At 46.0% G+C, this 20,689-nt stretch overlaps 1 protein-coding gene across 5 annotated transcripts in view; it reads right to left on the reverse strand.

Moving 5' to 3' along the window:
• LOC147445291 (protein trichome berefringence-like 7) overlaps window positions 1-20,168 on the reverse strand; it is a 25,529-nt gene extending 5,361 nt beyond the window's left edge. The window contains exons 1-3 of one of the 5 annotated variants that reach the window (XM_086524854.1): window positions 20,000-20,168; window positions 19,230-19,873; window positions 18,767-19,156 (exon numbers count right to left, since the gene is read on the reverse strand). In XM_086524854.1, the coding sequence (XP_086380980.1) occupies window positions 18,767-19,156; window positions 19,230-19,747 (908 nt within the window). In that variant the 5' untranslated portion in view covers window positions 19,748-19,873; window positions 20,000-20,168. Of the gene's footprint in view, window positions 1-18,766; window positions 19,157-19,229 lie in introns of all 5 variants that reach the window. The other 4 variants (XM_086524853.1, XM_086524857.1, XM_086524856.1 and 1 more) reach the window with 4 other exon arrangements.
• Window positions 20,169-20,689: the final 521 nt, after the last annotated feature.

Consider the following 20,689-nt stretch of genomic DNA (forward strand, 5'->3'; position numbering starts at 1 on the left):
AACAAACTACTGACGTGTCAAAGCCTAAAGAACGGAAACCCTAATTTCTGCCAGAAACCCTAACTGCTGAAACCCTAATTCTGGAAACCCTAAACCTAACCCTAAGGGCAGCGTGGTAGTTCTCCGAAAATTGCGTTGACATGATGACGTGGAAGGCTGTACGGATTTCCGTGATTTACGATGGCTGATTTTTGGCTTTGCTTTTGGACCAGAAGCTTTAAGTTTGAAGGCTTTTTACTGTAAACTGCTTTTTAGGCCAAGGGCCTTTAAATATGAGGTTAGGGCTCATTCTCTGGCATGCTTCAGTACGGAGGTGCAGAGTCTCGAGTACCGGCTTGTACTGTGTTGTTGCAATATAAAGAAATACCGAAAGGGGCGCCAAGGTTTGGGGCCAATACTCTTTGGGGTGGAATTCCGCCACTCCGTGTCGCGTCTAGTCTCTCTCTCTCTCTCTCTCTCAGTTCAGTTGTTATTGAAGTGCTAAAAGTTTGTTCAGTTTGTTTTATTCTATTGGCACGTGGTGCCCGTCTTGTGACAGACACGCTGCAGACCAATCGGCACTCCTCTTGAGCCCGAGGAGAACATATCGCTTCACGATCCTTCCTCACAGATTGAGTTGGATCAGTATAAGAATGTTGTTGGCTACCTCGCATGGCTGACTTATTCCTGACCAGACATCTGTTACACGATTTCTGTCCTCAGTTCCTTCAACACCCAACCTCGTCAACGACATTGGCACTGTGCCCAGCGTACTATGCGGTACATCAGCAGCACCTTGGACCATGGTGTGTTCTATGGTCGCTCCAAGGGTTGCACCTTACTTGGTTGGTGCCATTCACAATGGGTAGGAAATCCAGATACTCGGCGCTCTACTATAGGAGTAGTTTTCACACTCGGCTCGAGACCCATTTCATGGAGCAGTAAGCGGCAACCCACCGTTGCGCTATCTCTACAGAGGCGGAGTACACGGCAGCTTGCTATGCTGCTTGTGAGGCCATATGGCTACGGAGATTACTGAGAGAGTTGTGTTTTCCCCAGACTGCTACGACTCATCTTTTGTGCAACAATCAGAGTTGCATTGCTATTGCCAAGAACCCTATCTTTCACGCTCGAACAAAGCACATTGAGGTGCAGTACCACTATGTTTGAGGGCGGGGTTTTGGCTGGAGATCTTCATTTGGAGTGTCACGATTGTGACTATGTTGCAGTATTACATCTACTCCTAGTTGCAGATACGCAAAGTGCCATGCCAAGGAGGACCACTGCACTTGGATGGTCACGACCCTTCGCTCAAGAGACGTGCCTCTTCGCCAAAAGCCACACTCGTTCGACGATTGGTTACACCCCTTCACTCTACGGGTGCGACTCTTCGCCCAATGGTTGCAGCTCTTCGCCTTGAGGATGTGTCTTTACATCTAAAGTCGCGTCTCTTCACCATGAGACGTGTCTTTTCATTTGTGTCTCTTCGTCTCCTATATAAGGGCCTATTGTACTTAGTTTTCAAGCATTCATTCGATTGAATCAAACACAGAGTCTTCTAAGTTCAGTTCAAGTTTCTTAAGTCTTAATCATGAGTTTAAGTACTTAATTAAGAATTAGTACCTAGAATCCTTATAGTGGTATCAGAGCAAATTTTTCCAAGGACCCGAAGGTTGTGAGCCTCTCACCCTTGCCGCTACACTCTACCCTCTCCCGGAGTTGCATGGAAGCAGCAAAAAGATGGAATACACAGGGCCAAATATGAGGTAATCCGCCACTCTCTATTCTAAATACATAAATAAAGAGAAGGAGATGCATGTATGTGGCATACCTGCTGAAATTCGCGGCGTATGTCTCCATCGAATGGTGTCTCTTCGCGCCAAAGGGTAGCACCTCTTCATCGGCACCCTTCACGAATAGGTGCCACTCCTGGCATGCACCTCTCCGAAGGGCTGCCCCTCTAGCGCTCACTCTTGCCTGGCGTAGCATCCTGCGATCACTTCTTGCCGATGAAGGGACGCAACCTTATGTCTACGCTGCCAACGATTTGATTTGCAGCCAGTGCTTGGAGTTTTTACGCTAGAAGTCACCTTATTAAGCCATTATTAAATTGGCCGGCCACTTTAAACCTGGCCGGACCAATTTAACCCAAGGTGTGGAAGTTGTAAGTGGGTACCCCTTCATAAGATTAAAAAAATGAGCACCCAGCCAATGTTACGTAAATTGCAGAGGCAGCTCTGGCCATTGCTCTACTCTCCCTTCTCACGCAACATTAGCACTCGCAGTTCTGTCCCCTTGCAACTCCAATTCCACGTCGGGTTCACGCACTTGCTATGGCCGACGAGCATCAGTGGGCAGATTTCCCGTACATCTTGTACATAGACGAAATTCCCAAAGCAATCTTGCCGGCGTACCCTCTCCCGGCAACCAAAATAATCGTCATTTCTGATACTCCAAAGCCGAAACCCGTTCTAGACGCAGTTTCTACTCCCGAAGTATCAGTTTCCACTGAACAGTCGGCATGGCCGAATCACAAGATGGCGACGACAATATTTTACCCCAAGATCCAATAGCAATTTTCAAAAAGCAAATGGCAACAATTTCAATAAGCCTCGCATCGATTCACACTCGCTTGAGCCTTGGATCACATGCAGATGCGGATGCAGATGCAGATGCAAACCTCTTCTCAGAGTTACCCAATTGCTTCTCGGACTACGCAAGCTACTCCTCTGCCATCTTCTTTCGACGCTTCAGTGGTCGACCAAGAAGAACCACTCAAACAAAAGCCTTCGGAACCGAAATTTTCTCACCCAAAGCATGGTTTCTCAGAGACAACTAGACACAAAGTACCTTCGTGCGAGGCTCGAGCAATAAAAGTCTCAACATGAATATTCTTGGAAATGCTACAGTACTAAGCAACCAACTTCTTATTCGAATAATCAGCAACAAAAATAGCAATATGAAGCTTCCAAAGGATCACCAGCGATATCAAGATGGGCTTATTTAGTGGCACATATATCCGACCCTAGTCAAGTACTCGATCGTGAATGCCGCAGCGCTGGACAAGTCTCTCGCAAGTTATGCCCTACATTTAAGTCTTTCTTATATGATGGTGGTAAAGTTGAAGATTTATTGATCCTTTCCTTGTGCAAGAGGATCCTTCAGAGGTCTAAGAGGCAACACCTCCCTCGACCTCCCCCTTACCAATTGGAAGCCTTAATACCCGTTGAGAAAGCTGAAGATTCAGAAGATTCCAGTTCTTGTGCGACAACCAACAAGCACATAACCAGTTCTTTGGCCCTGATCTAGGCAGGAAAATTCGCCTCGTCATTGCCCTTGCAGAATAAAATCTTTCTCTCTACAGATACCAAATGCAGTGGTGAATGATAATTCTTCAAACTTAAAGACTCCAGTCCTTGCCTTCAACGATACAAAGGATAAAGCAAATACAGACTCTTGCAGCACGACTTTAGTCGCTGCAAATGAATCTTTGGACACAACTTGTTCTATTGATAAACCTTTACAGATGGATATACCTCCAAACACTACTCAAGTCTCAATCTACGACATCCCTTCAGGAGGATTTTATTGTTCCAGACAAACCAATGGAATACCTTACAGATTTCCAACCATTGGTCTTTACTCAAAAGAAAACTCAAGTCAGTTTACCAATAATTTCACTCGAAGCAGATACAGATTCAATCTTTTATTTAACAAAGCTCGAAGTTACAAATGACTTTGACAAAGGCACTTATCAAGTTGCAGATATGATTAGTTTTCCGTTTGGCAAAGTAGCCATGGTCAATAACAGTGCCATGACATGGGACTTAACAGAAAGAGCTTTGGATGCAGAAGCACAACAACAGTACATTTCCTTCTCCCAGAGTTTCTACAACTACCTTGGGTTTTATTTAAAGAGGGAGGGAATGTCACGATTGTGACTATGTTGCAGTATTACATCTACTCCTAGTTGCAGATATGCGAAGTGCCATGCCAAGGAGGACCCCTGCGCTTGGATGGTCACGACCCTTCACTCAAGAGACGTGTCTCTCCGCCAAAAGCCACACTCCTTCGACGACTGGTCACACCCCTTCGCTCTAGGGGTGCGACTCTTCGCCCAATGATCGCAGCTCTTCGCCGAAAGGATGTGTCTTTACGTCTAAAGTCGCGTCTCTTCACCATGAGACGTGTCTTTTCATTTGTGTCCCTTCGTCTCCTATATAAGGATCCTATTGTACTTAGTTTTCAAGCATTCATTCGATTAAATCAAACACAGAGTCTTCTGAGTCTTGTTTCTGAGTTCAGTTCAAGTTTCTTAAGTCTTAATCACGAGTTTAAGTACTTAGTTAAGGATTAGTACCTAGAATCCTTACATGGAGTATGTCCCTACAACGGACAATGCAGCAGAAACAGGCTGTACCTCAGCGGACCTTGGCTTCTCACCTTCGTCTCATTTGTGTTGTCTCAGCATCCGGTGCTAAGAGGAGTTACACCACCGTTGCTTCGTCATTTTGTACGGCTAGTGATTGTCCCGGATTGGCCACCCATCGCACATCATGTAGATTGCACGGAAGGACACTTTTTAGCACGTGTCCGGTCGGTCATTTTCTGAGCCTGGCTGGTGCACACATTTTTAGCCATTTTAATTTTTTTGGGCTTTTATGTTTTTTGCACCAGTTACACATTTTGCCCTACCTCAACCTAACATTCTATAAATAGAATGGTTAGGGTCTTGTAGTCAATACATTGTGTATTGAGAGCATCATTTGCAGAGCACTTGTGTTCTCTCTCTCTCTCTCTCTCTCTCTCTCTCTCTCTCTCTCTCTCTCTCTCTCTCTCTCTCTCTCTCTCTCTCTCTCTCTCTCTCTCTCTCTCTCTCTCTCTCTCTCTAGCGTTTTCGGCGTGTGCGGCTCACACACTCTCCGCTGCTCACTCTCACACTTGAAGGCTGACTTTATTGGGGAGTCGATGGCTTTCTGCCAATGGGAATGCACCTCGTCAATCAGGTGCCGGGTCAAAAACTTAGCATACTGGAGATCCTTTGAAAAATGAAGCATCTACTTTGCACAATCATCAACCTATTGTTGACGCTGCATCTCCATCAATTGGTACTCCGTAGACCGAGGTGGCCCGTACTCTTGATCTGTTGATCCCTTCGAATTTCTCGTGCTGCCTCCTTTTCCAGGAGTGTCAGTGTTAGATCCTTCATCTCCAAATGCTTCGCACCCTACGTACAAGCTTCACACACATCACGTGCACTGGCCCTTGGTTGTGGATTGGCCACCCGTACACCTGCTGGACAGGGATCTTCAGGCACATTTAGGGTTTTGCTCAGCACTTTGCTCGGCCGGACCTATTCTGGTCCTTTTTCATTTTTCCCTCAATTATGGGTTTTTTTGTGCATGGTCGTTGGGGCTTCTGGTCTGCCCTACCTACTCCCTATCGGGAAGCTTGAGCAGCAACTGAGTTGCCATGTCCTCAGAAGAGATCTGGTGACCACAAGCTGCTAGCTCATCACGGAGCAGAAGCATGCGGGATATGAAATCCTGGATAGTCGAAAATAATGAGACCTGTAAGTCCATCAAAGTCTTTTCCAGAGCGAGGATCCTTCCGGTGTCTTCACCTCGTACATGTTGCAAAGGAAACCCCATACCTCATGTGCACTGGTGTGAGAGCGTAAAGACGTCAACACGCTATCCGCACAGATGATGAGTAAGAAAGAGTAAACTCTGCGATGGTTCAGATTCCACTAATCCACCATAAACTGTGTAACCACAATACCTGATACGCCAGAAGCAATACCATGAGAGGAAGTAGATGAGGAGCCAGCACGTGTAACTACAGAAGAAGTGGTAGCTGATGATGTCGATGTAGGAGCATTAGATACAAGAGCAAGGCCGGGACACACGGCATTGGCAGGATCGGTAAGCCAGTCCCAAAGGTCAAACTGCATAAGCATCACCATGATCTTCATCTTCTAGACGACAAAGTTGGAGCCGTCAAGCTTTTTGCCGAGTGTTGCCATAGATACAGACAAAAAATCAGCAGAGAAGTCTCGTGTGTAAAATCAGAAGCAAAGGTGAGGATAGGATCGGAAAACCACGCCGGATAGAACGCCAGGAGACCGCGAAGTAGGGGGTATGCGACGGGAGAGGCAAGGGAAGCCCGAAGGGATGTCGATGAAGCAAAGTCGAGGTGCTGTCCAAACCTGAAATCGCAGCAAAAGGGAGCTCGAAACACCGCGAGCATGCAGGGGTTTGAGCAAAAACGCCAGGTGATGAACACCGGATGCCGAGGTTGGTAGGTGAGGGCTGTAAATGCACCAAAACAGACTGAAAATCTGCAATGGAGAGGTCGGGAAATCGCCGGCAATAGTCACAACTATTCAGCTTCCAAGCAGGAAGACCAAGAGCCAAGGAGCGGGGCTCCAGCTGTACAAGATTTGCAAGAAGAGAATGCTAAATTGGCGATGAAAACGCTGATACCAAGCTGCTGCTGTCCTACTATAAATAAACGCTAGGCCAAGCTGGCTGAAAAACGCTAATGGCAGATGGCTGCCCTCCTGCAACAAAAACACTAGAGCAAGCTCACTGAAAAATGTTGATGCAAGGTAGGGGCAGCAGGTGGCGATCAAGGTAGAGGGAGGTAGGGCGCTAGCAGAGGGTGCAGAAGAAGGTAGCAGATCCACAAAACGTTGGTGGAGGAGGGAAATCCTTCGCGATGAAAAGCTCTGGAATGTCCTCCTGGGGATAGCGATGGCTGATCCACAAGCCTAGAGCTTTGATACCATGTCAGAGTGAGCAGCGGAAGGTGGAAGAGAGAGAGAGAGAGAGAGAGAGAGAGAGAGAGAGACAATGGCGATTGTAACAAGACGGGCACCACGTGCCAATAGAAAAGAACAGACTGAACAGACTTTTAGCACTTCAATAAAAACAAAACTAAGAGACACAACACGCGACACGGAGTGGCGGAATTTCACCCCAGAGAGTATTGGCCCCAAACCTTGGCGCCCCTTTCGGTATTTCTTTATATTGCATCATCAAAGTACAAGCCGGTACTCCAGACTCTGCACCTTCTCCAAGAAGCATGCCAGAGAATGAGCCCTAGCCTCATATTTAAAGGCCCTTGGACTAAAAAGACAGTAAAAAGCCTTTAAAACTCAAAAGCTTCTGGTCCAAAAGCTGCCAGCGTAAATCACGGAAATCCATACAGCCTGCCACGTCATCAGCCAACGCAAAACGCAGAAATCTGCCCTTAGGGTTAGGGTTAGGGTTTCTACATTTTTAGGGTTTTTGGTAGCAAAATTAGGGTTTGCAGATTTTAGGCTTAGGGTTTCCAGAATTAGGGTTTGCAGGTTTTAGGGTTAGGGTTTCCAAAATTAGGGTTTCAGCATTTAGGGTTTCTGGCAAAAATTAGGGTTAGGGTTTCTGCTCTCGGGCAACCACGTCATCACTTTGTGACACTTCTTCTGTTACTTGTTCTTCTTAGGGTTTAGGCCCCTCGGCCGGTAGCTCCGTTCTTCAGTAGGTCGACACGTCAGCAGTTTGTTACATCTCCCCTTCTTGAAAGAGAGTAATCGTCCTCGATTACAGCATATCTGCAAAACAACTCAAGTTAGCTCAAAAATTTCCGAGGGAATTCCGAGGGACAATCAGTTTGCTCTTTTTATTAAGGAGTTAGCTTCTCCTTTATGCTCTTTTGATCAAGGAGTTAGCTTCTCCTTTCGGCTGTTTTGATGAAGGAGTTAGCTTCTCCTTTCGTCCAGATCGGAACTCTTGATATTCTTGCGTAGTAAAATTAGCCATCACACACAGACCGTACTGATCTTCCACGGGTCTCTTGATGCACTAAAATTACATACCCAGGCAATCTCATCCAATTAGGAATATTCAGTAATTGACAATCACAATGCAACACAAATGCTCACATATGCATGTTACAAGACACAACAAACGCCGCCGCTGAGCACTCCTCCGAGACAAACGGTCTGCGGTATGAAGCTACTCAACGACTACCTCATCACTCCCCCCGCAAATAACCTAAAAAGGTCCAGGCCATGAGCTCAGAGGACTGTACAACCAAACGTTCCCCAGACTGCAGTCTGCGTCGCTCGGAGGTTCAAGCATACAACCAAACGCTCCCCACGCATCGGTCTGCGTCGTTCAGAGGTTTTCTAGCATACAACGAAACGCTCCCCAAGCATCGGCCTGCGTCGTTCCGAGGTTTTCAAACATACAACGGAACGCTCCCTAAGCATCGACCTGCGTCGTTCCGAGGTTCAAACAATACCAAAACAGTATTTCTCACTTCTCCACCCGGGAGTAAAATCACCAATCATTAAAACCAGTATCAGACAAGAGTCAAACAATTCAAATCGGCACCAAGACAGGTTCAAAACAGATACGATCCATTTCAAACAAATTCCAAACAGGATCACCAAACAAGTTCTCAAACAGATTTCAAACTTTAAAAAAAACAATCTCAATATTAGTCGAGCTCGAAAAGTCGACTGAGTTTCCATCCTAAAACCTGCACCAAAACTAGGGTTAGGTTCCTTCCATGAGGTCGTAGCCGAGCACAGCATGGTCCATCAGCTCTTGGACAAAGAGTGTTTTCGTTGGCGGCGATGGTAGCCCAAGATAGCAATCACACTGGACTTCCAAGGCTATCAACTCGAGAAGAGACATCTACTAAGAGATGTCAAGAGATTTCAAGATATAATCTGCTAGGGTTTCCATGGCAAGCATTTCAGGATACCCCACTCTGCCAGAAGTTGCACTCCGAAGGAAGATGTCAGAAACCATATAACTTCGAGCAAAAATTTTCTTGAAAGCTTGCCAAGTCCTTGGAAGTGTGTTGCTTGGTAGCTGTAGACATCAACATCTGCATGGCACTGACTCTTAGAAAAACAATGACTCGAAACAAATCTTGGATCCTTCTTTTGCAAGTGATCTTAATGGCTTATGCCCTGTAAGACATGAGCGGTGAAGACGGGAGCGCGCCCGATGCGCGATGAAGTAAGGGTGGCAGTGGCTAATAAGTCCGGGTTGGAGGCCGTAGATACCTCAAATAAAATTCCAACAGCTCTGTCTACTCTTTTGTAGGACCGGTATGCTTTCAGAAAAGCACACGCCTGATGCTCTGATACCACTGTAACAAGACGGGCACCACATGCCAATAGAAAAGAACAAATTGAACAAACTTTTAGCACTCCAATAAAAACAAAACTAAGAGAGAGACAACACGCAACACGGAGTGGCGGAATTCCACCCCAGAGAGTATTGGCCCCAAACCTTGGCGCCCCTTTTGGTATTTCTTTATATTGCATCATCAAAGTACAAGCCGGTACTCCAAACTCTACATCTTCTCCAAGAAGCATGCCAGAGAATGAGCCCTAGCCTCATATTTAAAGGTCCTTGGCCTAAAAAGCAGTTACAGTAAAAAGCCTTTAAAACTCAAAAGCTTATGGTCCAAAAGCAAAGCCAAAAGCTGCCAACGTAAATCACGGAAATCCGTACAGCCTGCCATGTCCTCAGCCAACGCAGAACGCGAAAATCTGCCCTTAGGTTTAGGGTTAGGGTTTTTGCAATTTTAGGGTTTTTGGCAACAAAATTAGGGTTTGTGGGTTTTAGGGTTAGGGTTTCAACAATTAGGGTTTCTGGCAGAAATTAGGGTTAGGGTTTTTGCTCTAGGGCAACCACGTCATCACTTTGTGACACTTCTTCTGTTACTTGTTCTTCTTAGGGTTTCGGCCCTTCGGCCGATAGCTCCATTCTTCAGTAGGTCGACACGTCAGCAGTTTGTTAAAGCGATGGACACACAAGAGACAGATGGAAAAGGCTGACACGTCAGCAGTTTGTTACAGCGATGGACACACGACACATGGAAAAGGCTGGCAAGCCCCAATAACTCCAGATGGCAAAACTGCTATGTACAAGACAAGATGGCAAGATGAATGGAAGAGTGCATTCCCCCCCTCCTATATATAGGAGATATGATTCCTTGTTCCAGTCACTTACTACCTCCACGCGCCCTACTCCTATACCTTGGGAGGAGCTCTTACCTGCTGTGCCGCAGATAGCTTCGCGCATTCAGGACAGAGCCACCTCAAACGCCTCTGCGGCGGGTTCTACTGCATTGGTTTCTACATCCAATAGGGATGGTAGCAAGGTTGTAAGGTACGTAGTATTCGGTACGTGTTCGGTACGTACTGTACGTTGTACCGTATGGATTGGGCCATAAGGTACGTAAAATTCGTAGTATATTTTTTAAAAGCTAAAAATACAAAGAATTTCAAATTTATATACAACCTATCTAGTTTAAAAACACTGCACAATACTTAAACATAGCCACAACTTTCAAAAAACACTTAAAATCACCCCACAAGTTAAGTAACCGCTAGATAACTCTGCAACACAATTAACGCACACTTCCAAGTTGAATACAAAACTTACAATCTTTCGCGAGGTCAGGACTCTAGAGTGCCTCCTTGCAGACTCCAAACACAAAGAGAAGGAGGGAGGGAGGGAGAAAGAACCTTATCGGTGGCGGCAAATCCTTCCTTGGTCTCTGTGCAGAGACTCTGTTCTACTCTCTGATTCTCTGTTGTGATAATAACCAGTATAGGATAGGTGGACTTATTAAAGGCCTTGCCCACCTAATCCAACCACGGGGAATAGGCACTGTTGGCGATTTTTTTTTTCCAGAGGTTTATTTTTTCAGAGGTTTTTTTTTTTTTTTTGTACGTACGGAATCGTACGGTGCGTACGGATACCGTACGAACGTACCATACGGTACGGAACCATACCGTACGTACATACGGAAACAACCTTGGATGGTAGTGCTCCCGGACAGTCTGGACCCGGTTGTACACCTCCTCGCCCTGACATTACTTGTACCCATTGAGGAAAGAAAGGTCATTTTGCAGCAAAATGTTATAAACGACGGTGGGACCGCAAGAAGGATTCAGATCCTGAGGATGAGACGGCTTCTCGACAGATGTCTGCCTCTCTTGCAGAGGTGCGATCGCAAATGTCCTCGAAGAGGGAGAGCTTCAACCCTCACTAATTGAAGAGCTTAACACGATTAAAGAACAAGTGCGGGCCATCAAAGAGGGTGAGGAGCAACAAAAAGAAATGACGAACTCGTGGGTAGATGTCATCACAAAGACCCAACAAAAAGTAGAAGAGGCCGAGAAATGGATCGAGATTGTCAAGAAAGGAAAGGGCAAGGAAATAACCCCCCACACCAACCATCATTAACCGGACACTATGTAACAGACTTGGACACTCCAAGTCAAGAATCAACCGCGACAGCACCAAATAACCACTTCATAACAATTCACAGATCACAATAGATTTGCACTGGCCCGGCGGAGTTCCGTGCCTAGAGATATTGGCCCCAAAGACTGGCACCCCTTTCGGTATTTCTTTTTGTATTAATCAATCATCAAAGTACAAGAGAGCGGTTAGGGTTTCACTCTCAGACTCGGCGTCCAGATGCTCTGAGAAGTGAGGCCCTCACCACTAAATTAAAGGTTACAAGGGATGCCCAAAAGCAGAGCCCCAAAAGCTTTTAAAATAAAAAAGCATCAGTTCTCTCTCTCTTAGAGAGTCTTTTTCTCTTTTTTTTATAAAAAAAAACAGAATTCGCGTCGCTCATCATTTTTCCAAAAAAAAAAAAAGCCTATGTGATTTCCGGAAATTAGGTTTTCTGGCAGAAATTAGGGTTTGCAGGAATTTTAGGGTTTCTGCTGTCCGCCACGTCATCACTTTGTGACATACCCCCCTCTTGAAGCATTATAATCGAAAAGTTGTACATACTCAAATAACCCAAAAGTCCTCCGAATAGTTGTCTTGTAGACATCTCCTGGCCCTATCCTGATCTGATGATATCCACTCTTCAAGTCAATCCTGCTAAAGCACGAGGATCCCTGTAACCTGTCGAGTATTTCATCGATCCCAGGAATCGGAAATCTGTTCTTGATGGTGATTTCATTGAGAGTGCTATAATCGATGCACATTCTCCAAGATCCGTCTTTCTTCAAAACCAACAACATTGGAGAGCAATACGGTGAAGTACTAGGCTGGACAAGACCCTTTTCCAAGAGGTCTTTCACTGGGTTCGTAATCTTTTCATTCTGTACTCGGCTCACACGGTAAGGTGGCCGATTCGGTGGCGTGCTTCCAGGTATCAGATCAATGGTTTGATCTTCAGGCCCTCTGAAAAGCAATCGGCATGAGTGTGGAGAAAAATCTTGGCGTTCTTTTGATCAGGTCAAAACATATTCAACCTTTATCCATCGTTCAGTTCTCTTCCAAAAGAATGAGTAAGAAACTGAAGTTCATCAAGTACAATCTCTAAGCCCTTCATTTATCAAAGTCGCTTTCTCGGCTAGGTAGTCAACCACGGCGTAGTTCTTGTGGTACCAAGGGATCACGAGTAGAACGTCACTCGCGTGCCCTGAACACCCCTGTCATTGCAAACAAAGTTTGCCAATGCTCGGTGTAATGGCAACATCCCATCCGGGTGCCAGTCGAACTACCTCCGCCTATGGCGTCAGTCTGTTGGGCGTAATTTCCAAATCGAGCCGCCAATTCCAAGTGAAAAGAAGTTGGCCTTGGCTCCTTCAAAAGAGCTTCCTGATCCTTCACTTTGCCCCAAAAGCGGCAAAGTTTGTACTTTCATTCATTAGATTCGGTGCAGGTGCCACGCCATGTGGTACAAGTTCTACTTTTCTATCTGCCTTTTCTGCCACATTCCTCATCTGCTCTCAAACTCTCAGACCTGTGGTCATCTTTATCATTCTGTTCTTTTTGTGCCTTTTTAGGGCACTTCACGGAGATATGTCCATGTTCCCCGCATCCAAAGCACTTCCCTCTCGGATGAAGCGAACTCTCTCCTCAGGAGTAAGCTTGGGTCGTGCATCATTTTTCGCTGGGTTGCTCTTTTTCTTTCTACTTTCATTCCCAGAAATCTGTTCGGCTCGTTGTGTCATGGCCTCATCTGTGGGGTAGGTCAGACTGCCAGAGTGAATGGCAAAGCCCCGCTTCGCATGACTCATCAACTCCTGAATAGAAGCTGACTTTTGTTCCAAGCAGTGATCTCGGATCTCTGTAGGTAGACCCAAGGTAAACCGCTCAATCTGTTCTCTGAACGAGATCTTCTTGAATGAAGAGGCGGGTAGAAAAGAGCTCCAAAATCTTTCACAATAAGAATTCACTGTATCGCTCTTGGTCATCCGGAGATGGTTCCAAGCAGCTCGTATATCTCGCTCAAACTCTTGAGTCAACCAAGAAGAAATAAAAAGCCTCTTGAATTTCAGCCATGTAACTGGCACAGTCTTGCTTAATAGAAGCGTGGACCACCAAGTACGAGCATTCCCCTTAAAGTAAGAGGCAACTCTCCGAATCTTGGAGTGCTCTGAATAGCGTCCTCCCGCGAAAGCGATGTCAAACTGTTGTATAAAAGACAAAGCCTTCGAAGCATCTGAGTATCCTGAAAAGTATCAAACTTGATCGAGTGGCCACCTTCCTTAAACTCTCGGACTTTCTTGCTTTTATCTTCGAGAAAGTCATAGTGGTGTTGTGGTTCTTTCCCACTCCATCTGTACCTCTTCCAAAGGTTTGGTTCATATATTTTGCCATCTTCGGGTCCTTGGCAAAATTGAGCATCATCTTTGTTGCATCGCCAATCAATTGACAACGCTCCATCTCTCTTTGCTCCGCCTGAGTAGACCGAGGCGGGCCATACTCTCTGTCTGAATCTTCGTTGTGATCCCAGCCCGCATCTCCAGATGCAAAGGGAGTCGACTGATCATTGCCTGAAGCCATAGGTGCCGCGGGAAAAAAATTCCGGGATCGGATTTCCCGTAGAAGAGAAATCGGTTGTGCTCTGATACCACTGTAACAGACTTGGACACTCCAAGTCAAGAATCAACCGCGACAGCACCAAATAACCACTTCAAAACAATTCACAGATCACAATAGATTTGCACTAGCCCGGCGGAGTTCCGTGCCTAGAGATATTGGCCCCAAAGACTGGCACCCCTTTCGGTATTTCTTTTTGTATTAATCAATCATCAAAGTACAAGAGAGCGGTTAGGGTTTCACTCTCAGACTCTGCGTCCAGATGCTCTGAGAAGTGAGGCCCTCACCACTAATTTAAAGGTTACAAGGGATGCCCAAAAGCAGAGCCCCAAAAGCTTTTAAAATAAAAAAGCATCAGTTCTCTCTCTCTTAGAGAGTCTTTTTCTCTTTTTTTTTTTTTTAAAGCAAAATTCGCGTCGCTCATCATTTTCCCAAAAAAAAATAATAATAAAAAGCTCCACGATTTCCGGAAATTAGGGTTTCTGGCAGAAATTAGGGTTTGCAGGAATTTTAGGGTTTTTGGCAGAATTTAGGGTTTCTGTTGTCCGCCACATCATCACTTTGTGACACACTAGAAGAGGAGCAAAGGAGACGTGTGCGAGCCTTACACGTAAGGATATGTGGCCTCAGAGACCAAGATAATGTGGATGAAGAGGTGAAAGAACTCATGACTCTGGTGGGGGTTAACGAGCAGACACATACGAGGGCTTGGAGAGTGGGCAATAAGAAAAGTGGGAGCAATGGGGAGACCTCGAAGGAAAGGGCAGTCGTCCTCTCTTTCCCCTCCATGGAAGCGAAGGACTTCTTGAAGAAGAGACCGACTCTAAAGAAGACGGGCATCTTTCTTGGAGATGACCTCACCCTCTCGCACATTGCTCATATGCAAGAGGTAATGCCGGAAATTAGAGCAACAAGGGAAAAAGGGAAGATTGCTTTTTACAGGGATTGAAGGGTGGTGATATTGGAGCGACGCTCCGCATGACGGTGCGAGACATATGTGACCACACTAAAGATGGCAGCCTGGAATTGTAATGGGTCACTCAGTCTTGATGTAGGTGCCTTTGAGGATAGTTTCAATGGGAGAGACATCATTTTATATTCTGAGACGCATCAAGCCCCTAGGGCAATCCATGCCACAGGTGAGCGGATATAGATGGGAGACAGCCTGCACAGACAGGAGACCAGATCGGAGCATCGAGGACAGGGCTCAGGGGGAGTGGGAGTTTTATTCAGGGAGGAGTTGCAGCCATTGATATATATAGCACGTAAGGATGAACAGGCCAGGTACATGTGGGTGAGGTTAAGGGCAGAGACAGGCTCTCTACATTGCTATTTGTTACTTTCCTCCTAGTACGTCAATATATGCATAACCTAGAGGACAGTCCCCCTTTGCTGTTTTGAATAATGACAAATGGGAGTTTTCCAAAGATGGTGACATTATCATACTAGGAGTCTAGGGGACTTCAATGCTAGGACTGCCCATCACCAGACAATATTTTATGATACTTCCGAGGAGATACTTAGGGCACTGGACGTCACAGAGATGGGCCTATCCAGACTATCACAAGATGAGGAGTACACTGAGTTATGGCAGATACTTGATAGCTATGGGAACTGCACATAGATTGTGGCCATTTTGAATGGCCTACAAAGATTTTTGACAGCTGGAGATTTTACATGCTTCCCACATCGACATGGTGCTAGTACAGTGGATTATGTTATGACCCAGCCAGGTCTCATTCCATTCTTTCAGGATTTCATGGTGGGCACCAAGCCAGTTGGAGTAGCAGTCGATCATGCTATCTTGTCTTTCATTCTTATGTTCCAGTTCAGCACAGCTCCGTTAGGAGAGGTCCCGACGCACACTCGGTATACCTTCGTGAGGGAGACGGATTCTCTGTATATGGATGCGATATACAGGCAGCTATGCACTCAGGAGCCGGAAGGGCCACTAGATGAACTCACTCTGATATTGACAGACGCTCCATGATGCAGCATCAGACGCATACCCCCACTGCTAGCCTACATGGAGAAGATCTGGGAGCATGCCCCAGAACAGTTGGTATGATGAGGAGTGTAGAGAGACGAGGTGCGATGACCTATCACAGCTAGAACGGGATCTGTATCAGCTATTTATGAGTCAAGACTCAGGCGAAGCATGGAGGCTATTCCACGAGCATTCACCACCACCAGCGATCACCTCCATAGAGACATGGGGAGAGTATGCCACATCTCTCTACACAACATCAGGGCAACCACCTTTGCCGGACCCACTAGAGACATGCCCTGAGACATGTACTTTCTTTACTGCCGAGAGAGGTAAGGAAAGCCATTGACAGGATGTAGACAAGGAGAGCACATGATCATGATGGTCTGATAGCAGAGCACTTCATCCATGCCAGAGATACGCTTGTAGAGCTTCTTGCTATGATGCTTTCCTGAGACTTGGAGTATGTCTACGATTGTGCCTATTTTCAAGGTAGGAGATCCCATGATTCACGGGAACTATCACACCATCATGGTTGGTCACGCACTAGCTAGGCTGTATGCATCCGTTCTTGAGCAGGAGCTGAGTAGATGGGCAGAGCGAGAGGGCATACGAGCACCAGTGCAAGCAGGATTCAGGAGAGGTTTCTCCACTCTTGACCAAATTTTGACACTCAGAGCTATTATTGAGGAGGGTAGACATCATGGCAAGAGGATCTATTGTAGCTTTTTGGATTTCCGTAAAGCTTTTGACACAGTGCCGAGAACCAGACTTATACGCAGACTGCACAACATAGGTGTGCCTATAGAGCTCATATGGGGTATTCTGGCTTTATACAGGATAGTGGTAGGGCGAGTACACACTACTGAGGGAACGTTTGACATGGTCCACTTTACTATTGGAGTGAAGCAGGGTTGCCCCCTATCACCAACTCTTTTTGGGACGTATGTAGATGAGTTTTCAGACTATGTAAACGTCAGGGAGACAAAGGGGCTCAGCTAGCAGGGACATGGATCCCATTGTTACTATATGCTGATGATAGTGTTGATTTCTGACTCTCCAGAGGGGATGCAACGTCATTTAGATGCTTTGCATACATTTTCTCGTGGCAGTGGGTTGTTTGTCAACCTTGGGAAAACCAAGGTTATGGTGTTCAACACCACACCACAGTGGGTCAGAAGGTCAGCACCCACATTTACATATGGCCAGGAAACTGTGGAGTACACACATGCATATACCTATCTTGGGGTAGTTTTCGGTGGACCAATGGTCTCACTGAGGAGAGCATCAGAAACTAGACTGACTAGAGCATATGCAGCCTTGGGAGGACTGGAGAGGATGTGTTCACAGGTTCAGTTTCAGGAACCGCGAACAAGCTCTGGCTTTTTGACACTCTAGTGACTTCAGCTATGCTCTACGGAGTTCAGGTATGGGAACCCTCGGTAGACCATCATGGGAGATCTGGCAACACAGATGGATGGAGATATATGGAGAGGCCTTTGGTCTCTATGATCGCTCGGATGATTCGGGCTAAGGCCTCATGCTGCACGAGATTATCCGAGCAGAGCTAGCCGCCCCCCCCCCCCCTCGTGGTTGAGGCATTGACTAGATGAGTATCCTTTATACACAGTTTATGGGATCTCCCCAGGGACAGATATGCTCGACTGCTCACCCTGGAGTCTTCTCGACAACTAGCGCTACAAGGCGATAGAGCATGTTGGTATGACAGATGACAACATGATTTCAGTCAGATGGTTTCAGCATGAATAGACTACCTCCGTTTCAATACTCCCTGGATGCACCCTCCCTGTCTCTCACACGAACAGAGATCACCAAACTCATACACCAGGATCTTATTCAGCTAGATACAAGGAGCACATGGATACAGCCGACACAGGAGTTGGACACGAAGATGAAGATGGCCTTCTACAGAGAGCATCTTCTCCAACTTACGGAGGACGGTTTTGTGACTAGGCCTGCATACATGGATACGCACTCATCTCATGGGATACGATGCGCTATTGGGCAGATACACACATCCTCACATCAGCTCCAAATCGAGACTGGCTGATTTCGAGGGGTACCAACAAGGGCCAGGATATGTCACCTATGTCAATTAGAACTAGAGAGAAAGCTGCACTACACGTCATTGGCCCGCATACTATGAGAGAGGGTTTCGAACCATTTTCTAGAGTCATGAGATACGAGGATCAGAGGTGTCTCGGATTGTTCCTGCTAGAGCTACGCAGACTTAGGGAGAGCTTGTTGAGGACATCAGGGGAGAGACAGTCTCAAAGACGAATCCCAGATTTCTTTACACCAGCCACGGGAGAGCCAGAGGAGCAGTCTATCACAGCAGGAATCACAGCCCACCCACACTAGAGGTACGTTGATTGACCGATCCATTGAGCTAGGCAGACCCAGACGACCACAACCTCAAGGGGTCTCCCACCATCGACGAAGGCTACAGTAGAAGATACAGATCACTCTAGCACGACATGCAAGACGCCCAACCAGAGTACTGACCATGGAGGAGGTTGATAAGATTTGACAACGACCGATGAGAGATTTCATTTGAACCCACCAAAACCCCCTCCCCCCGCCCCGCCCCTCCTATCCTCTATCTCGTCTCAATTCTGAATCAGTTTCAGATTCATTCCCTGGGTGTTTTTAGTTTTAGTGTTAGTTCTCTGTATTTTCCATACTCAGACATGGTATCAGAATCACCAATTGTAACGTTTTGGTCTCATAGGTCATTTTGGCCTTTCGAAGATGTTAATATAACATTTCATTTCATTTCATCTCTCTCTCTCTCTCTCTCTCTCTCTCTCTCTCTCTCTCTCTCTCTCTCTCTCTCTCTCTCTCTCAATGTGTGCATGCCCAAGGAAAAAGGCATTTTATCCTTTGCAAAATCGAGCAATCTATGTAGTACCTTGCAAATGTTTTAGAGGTTGTCCACCAATGCCCTGTATTGAACACCAACACGTCAGCCTGCATCCATCTGCTCTCTGCTATTTCAAGCTTGTCTAGCTTCAAGGTTGTTTTTATTCTTTTGGGAGCAGGTTTAGGAGGTGGCCCCTCCTGTACTAGGTATGGTGAGCGGTAATACTCTACTGTAAAATTTGAAGCACTAAACCTCACAGCTAAGTAAGGCCTTTGCTTGGTTATAGTGTTCCCATGCACTTCATAAACAGAACTCTTATTTCTGATGTCTGCCATGAGAAGGCAAATGAATGATTCCCATTGTGTTCTTCCCATAGAGTCACCCACAAATGCAATGCGAAGTCCCCGGAGCCTTTGTCGAATATCTTCTGCATTGAACCTGCAGAATTCAGTTGTGTAAGATTCCGACAGAAAACCATTGCTTCCATTACAATCAAGTTAACTAAACTGACTTTGGAATGTCGCATCCTGTCGGCTGCCATCTCCACTTTAAATAGTCTGAATCAGGCCGCCCATTATCTTGACAGCTGAATCCAGCCTCCGCATATGGGCAAGTAGTCGAATTATAAACAGAAGAGGTATTATCAGGAATCCATGTTCCTGTGTAGATGTCACAAGCAGCCAGAGATCGCCTACTGTTGGAGCTTTTGGGGAGAACCTTGTCTGCAACGTCACTACGAAAAGTCCCCTTTCTCACTTCAATGTTATTAACCGCGAGCTGAGGATTAGAGTGGGAAGACTTTGACAAAAAGTACAAAGAGAGAAGGCATGAGATTATGGAAATGAGCAGAAGTTGAAACCTGGCATTCAACTTTTGATGCCTCTCTGCAGTGGGTTGTCGCACAAGGTGCCGGCCTGATGAGACTTTATGTGCTGAGATATTCCACATAGTATGGTTCCGAAGCCATGCCAAGCGCAACCAAAAGCTCATTGGACTAGTACAGCGCTCTAATTCTCTTCGATTATGCATTCATCTCTCTTTCTCACTAGCAAAGTTGAGGCATCATCTGCATAAGTATCTGTCCTGTAACTTGACATGCGAGCAAAAGCTACCGCATATGGATGGAACGGAAAACCACTCATTGCTGACGATAATCTGATGCGATTCAGATCTAAGTTTCAAAAGCTTTCAAGATGATCGGACTAAGAGCCCAACTTTGCAAGATGAATGAGAGGCCGCAGCTAAACATACCTGATGAAGAAATCGATCAACCGCACTTACCGCAGGATGAGGAACAGGGTTTTGTAGAGCAACGAGGATTCAGGTTTGCCTGCAAGTACTAATCATCTGTACTACTTGCTAGATTGGACAGTTCTGAAGGTTGTTCACATGGCGGGTCCCCACGTTGTATTCACACCACCTGATCACTTATACCGAACGATTCTTAGGGGGTGGTCACAAGAGCCATAGTTATCCGTTGAGGATAACCACTGAGACCCTTACATTAAAAAAGTCCAAAAATTCAAGCATGCTGTGTTCAAGTGATGATAGTGAGACGCCTTATCATCCACAGATTGTCTATTTTAGTGTCTCATACCACGAGAATAAGCAGTATATGTCATACCCTTATGAATCAAGATATCATTGGTCACACTCGTTATACAGTAAATCAATTCTCATAAATCTCAAGTCCAACAATCTCATAAGCATTGTTGCAATAAGAATCATCATATACCAATTCCAAATCCAATTTCAAGGCAGCTATTGCAGCATGATTTTGTGATCGGTGTTGCCTCAACCGGCGAATCAACATCAATGAGACGTGTTGCTTAAATCGACGAATTTGCACTAATGTTGCTTAAATTGATGGATCTGCATTTAGTTTTGTGCTACCGAAATCGACGAATCTACACTAGTGCTGTCTGGGGGAAATTATCAGGCGAGCAATTTTTGGCAAGCGCTTATTGGAAT

The sequence above is a fragment of the Adiantum capillus-veneris genome, chromosome 12, assembly GCF_014529385.1.
Source record: "Adiantum capillus-veneris isolate H3 chromosome 12, ASM1452938v2, whole genome shotgun sequence".
In the NCBI taxonomy this organism is placed as follows: domain Eukaryota; kingdom Viridiplantae; phylum Streptophyta; class Polypodiopsida; order Polypodiales; family Pteridaceae; genus Adiantum; species Adiantum capillus-veneris.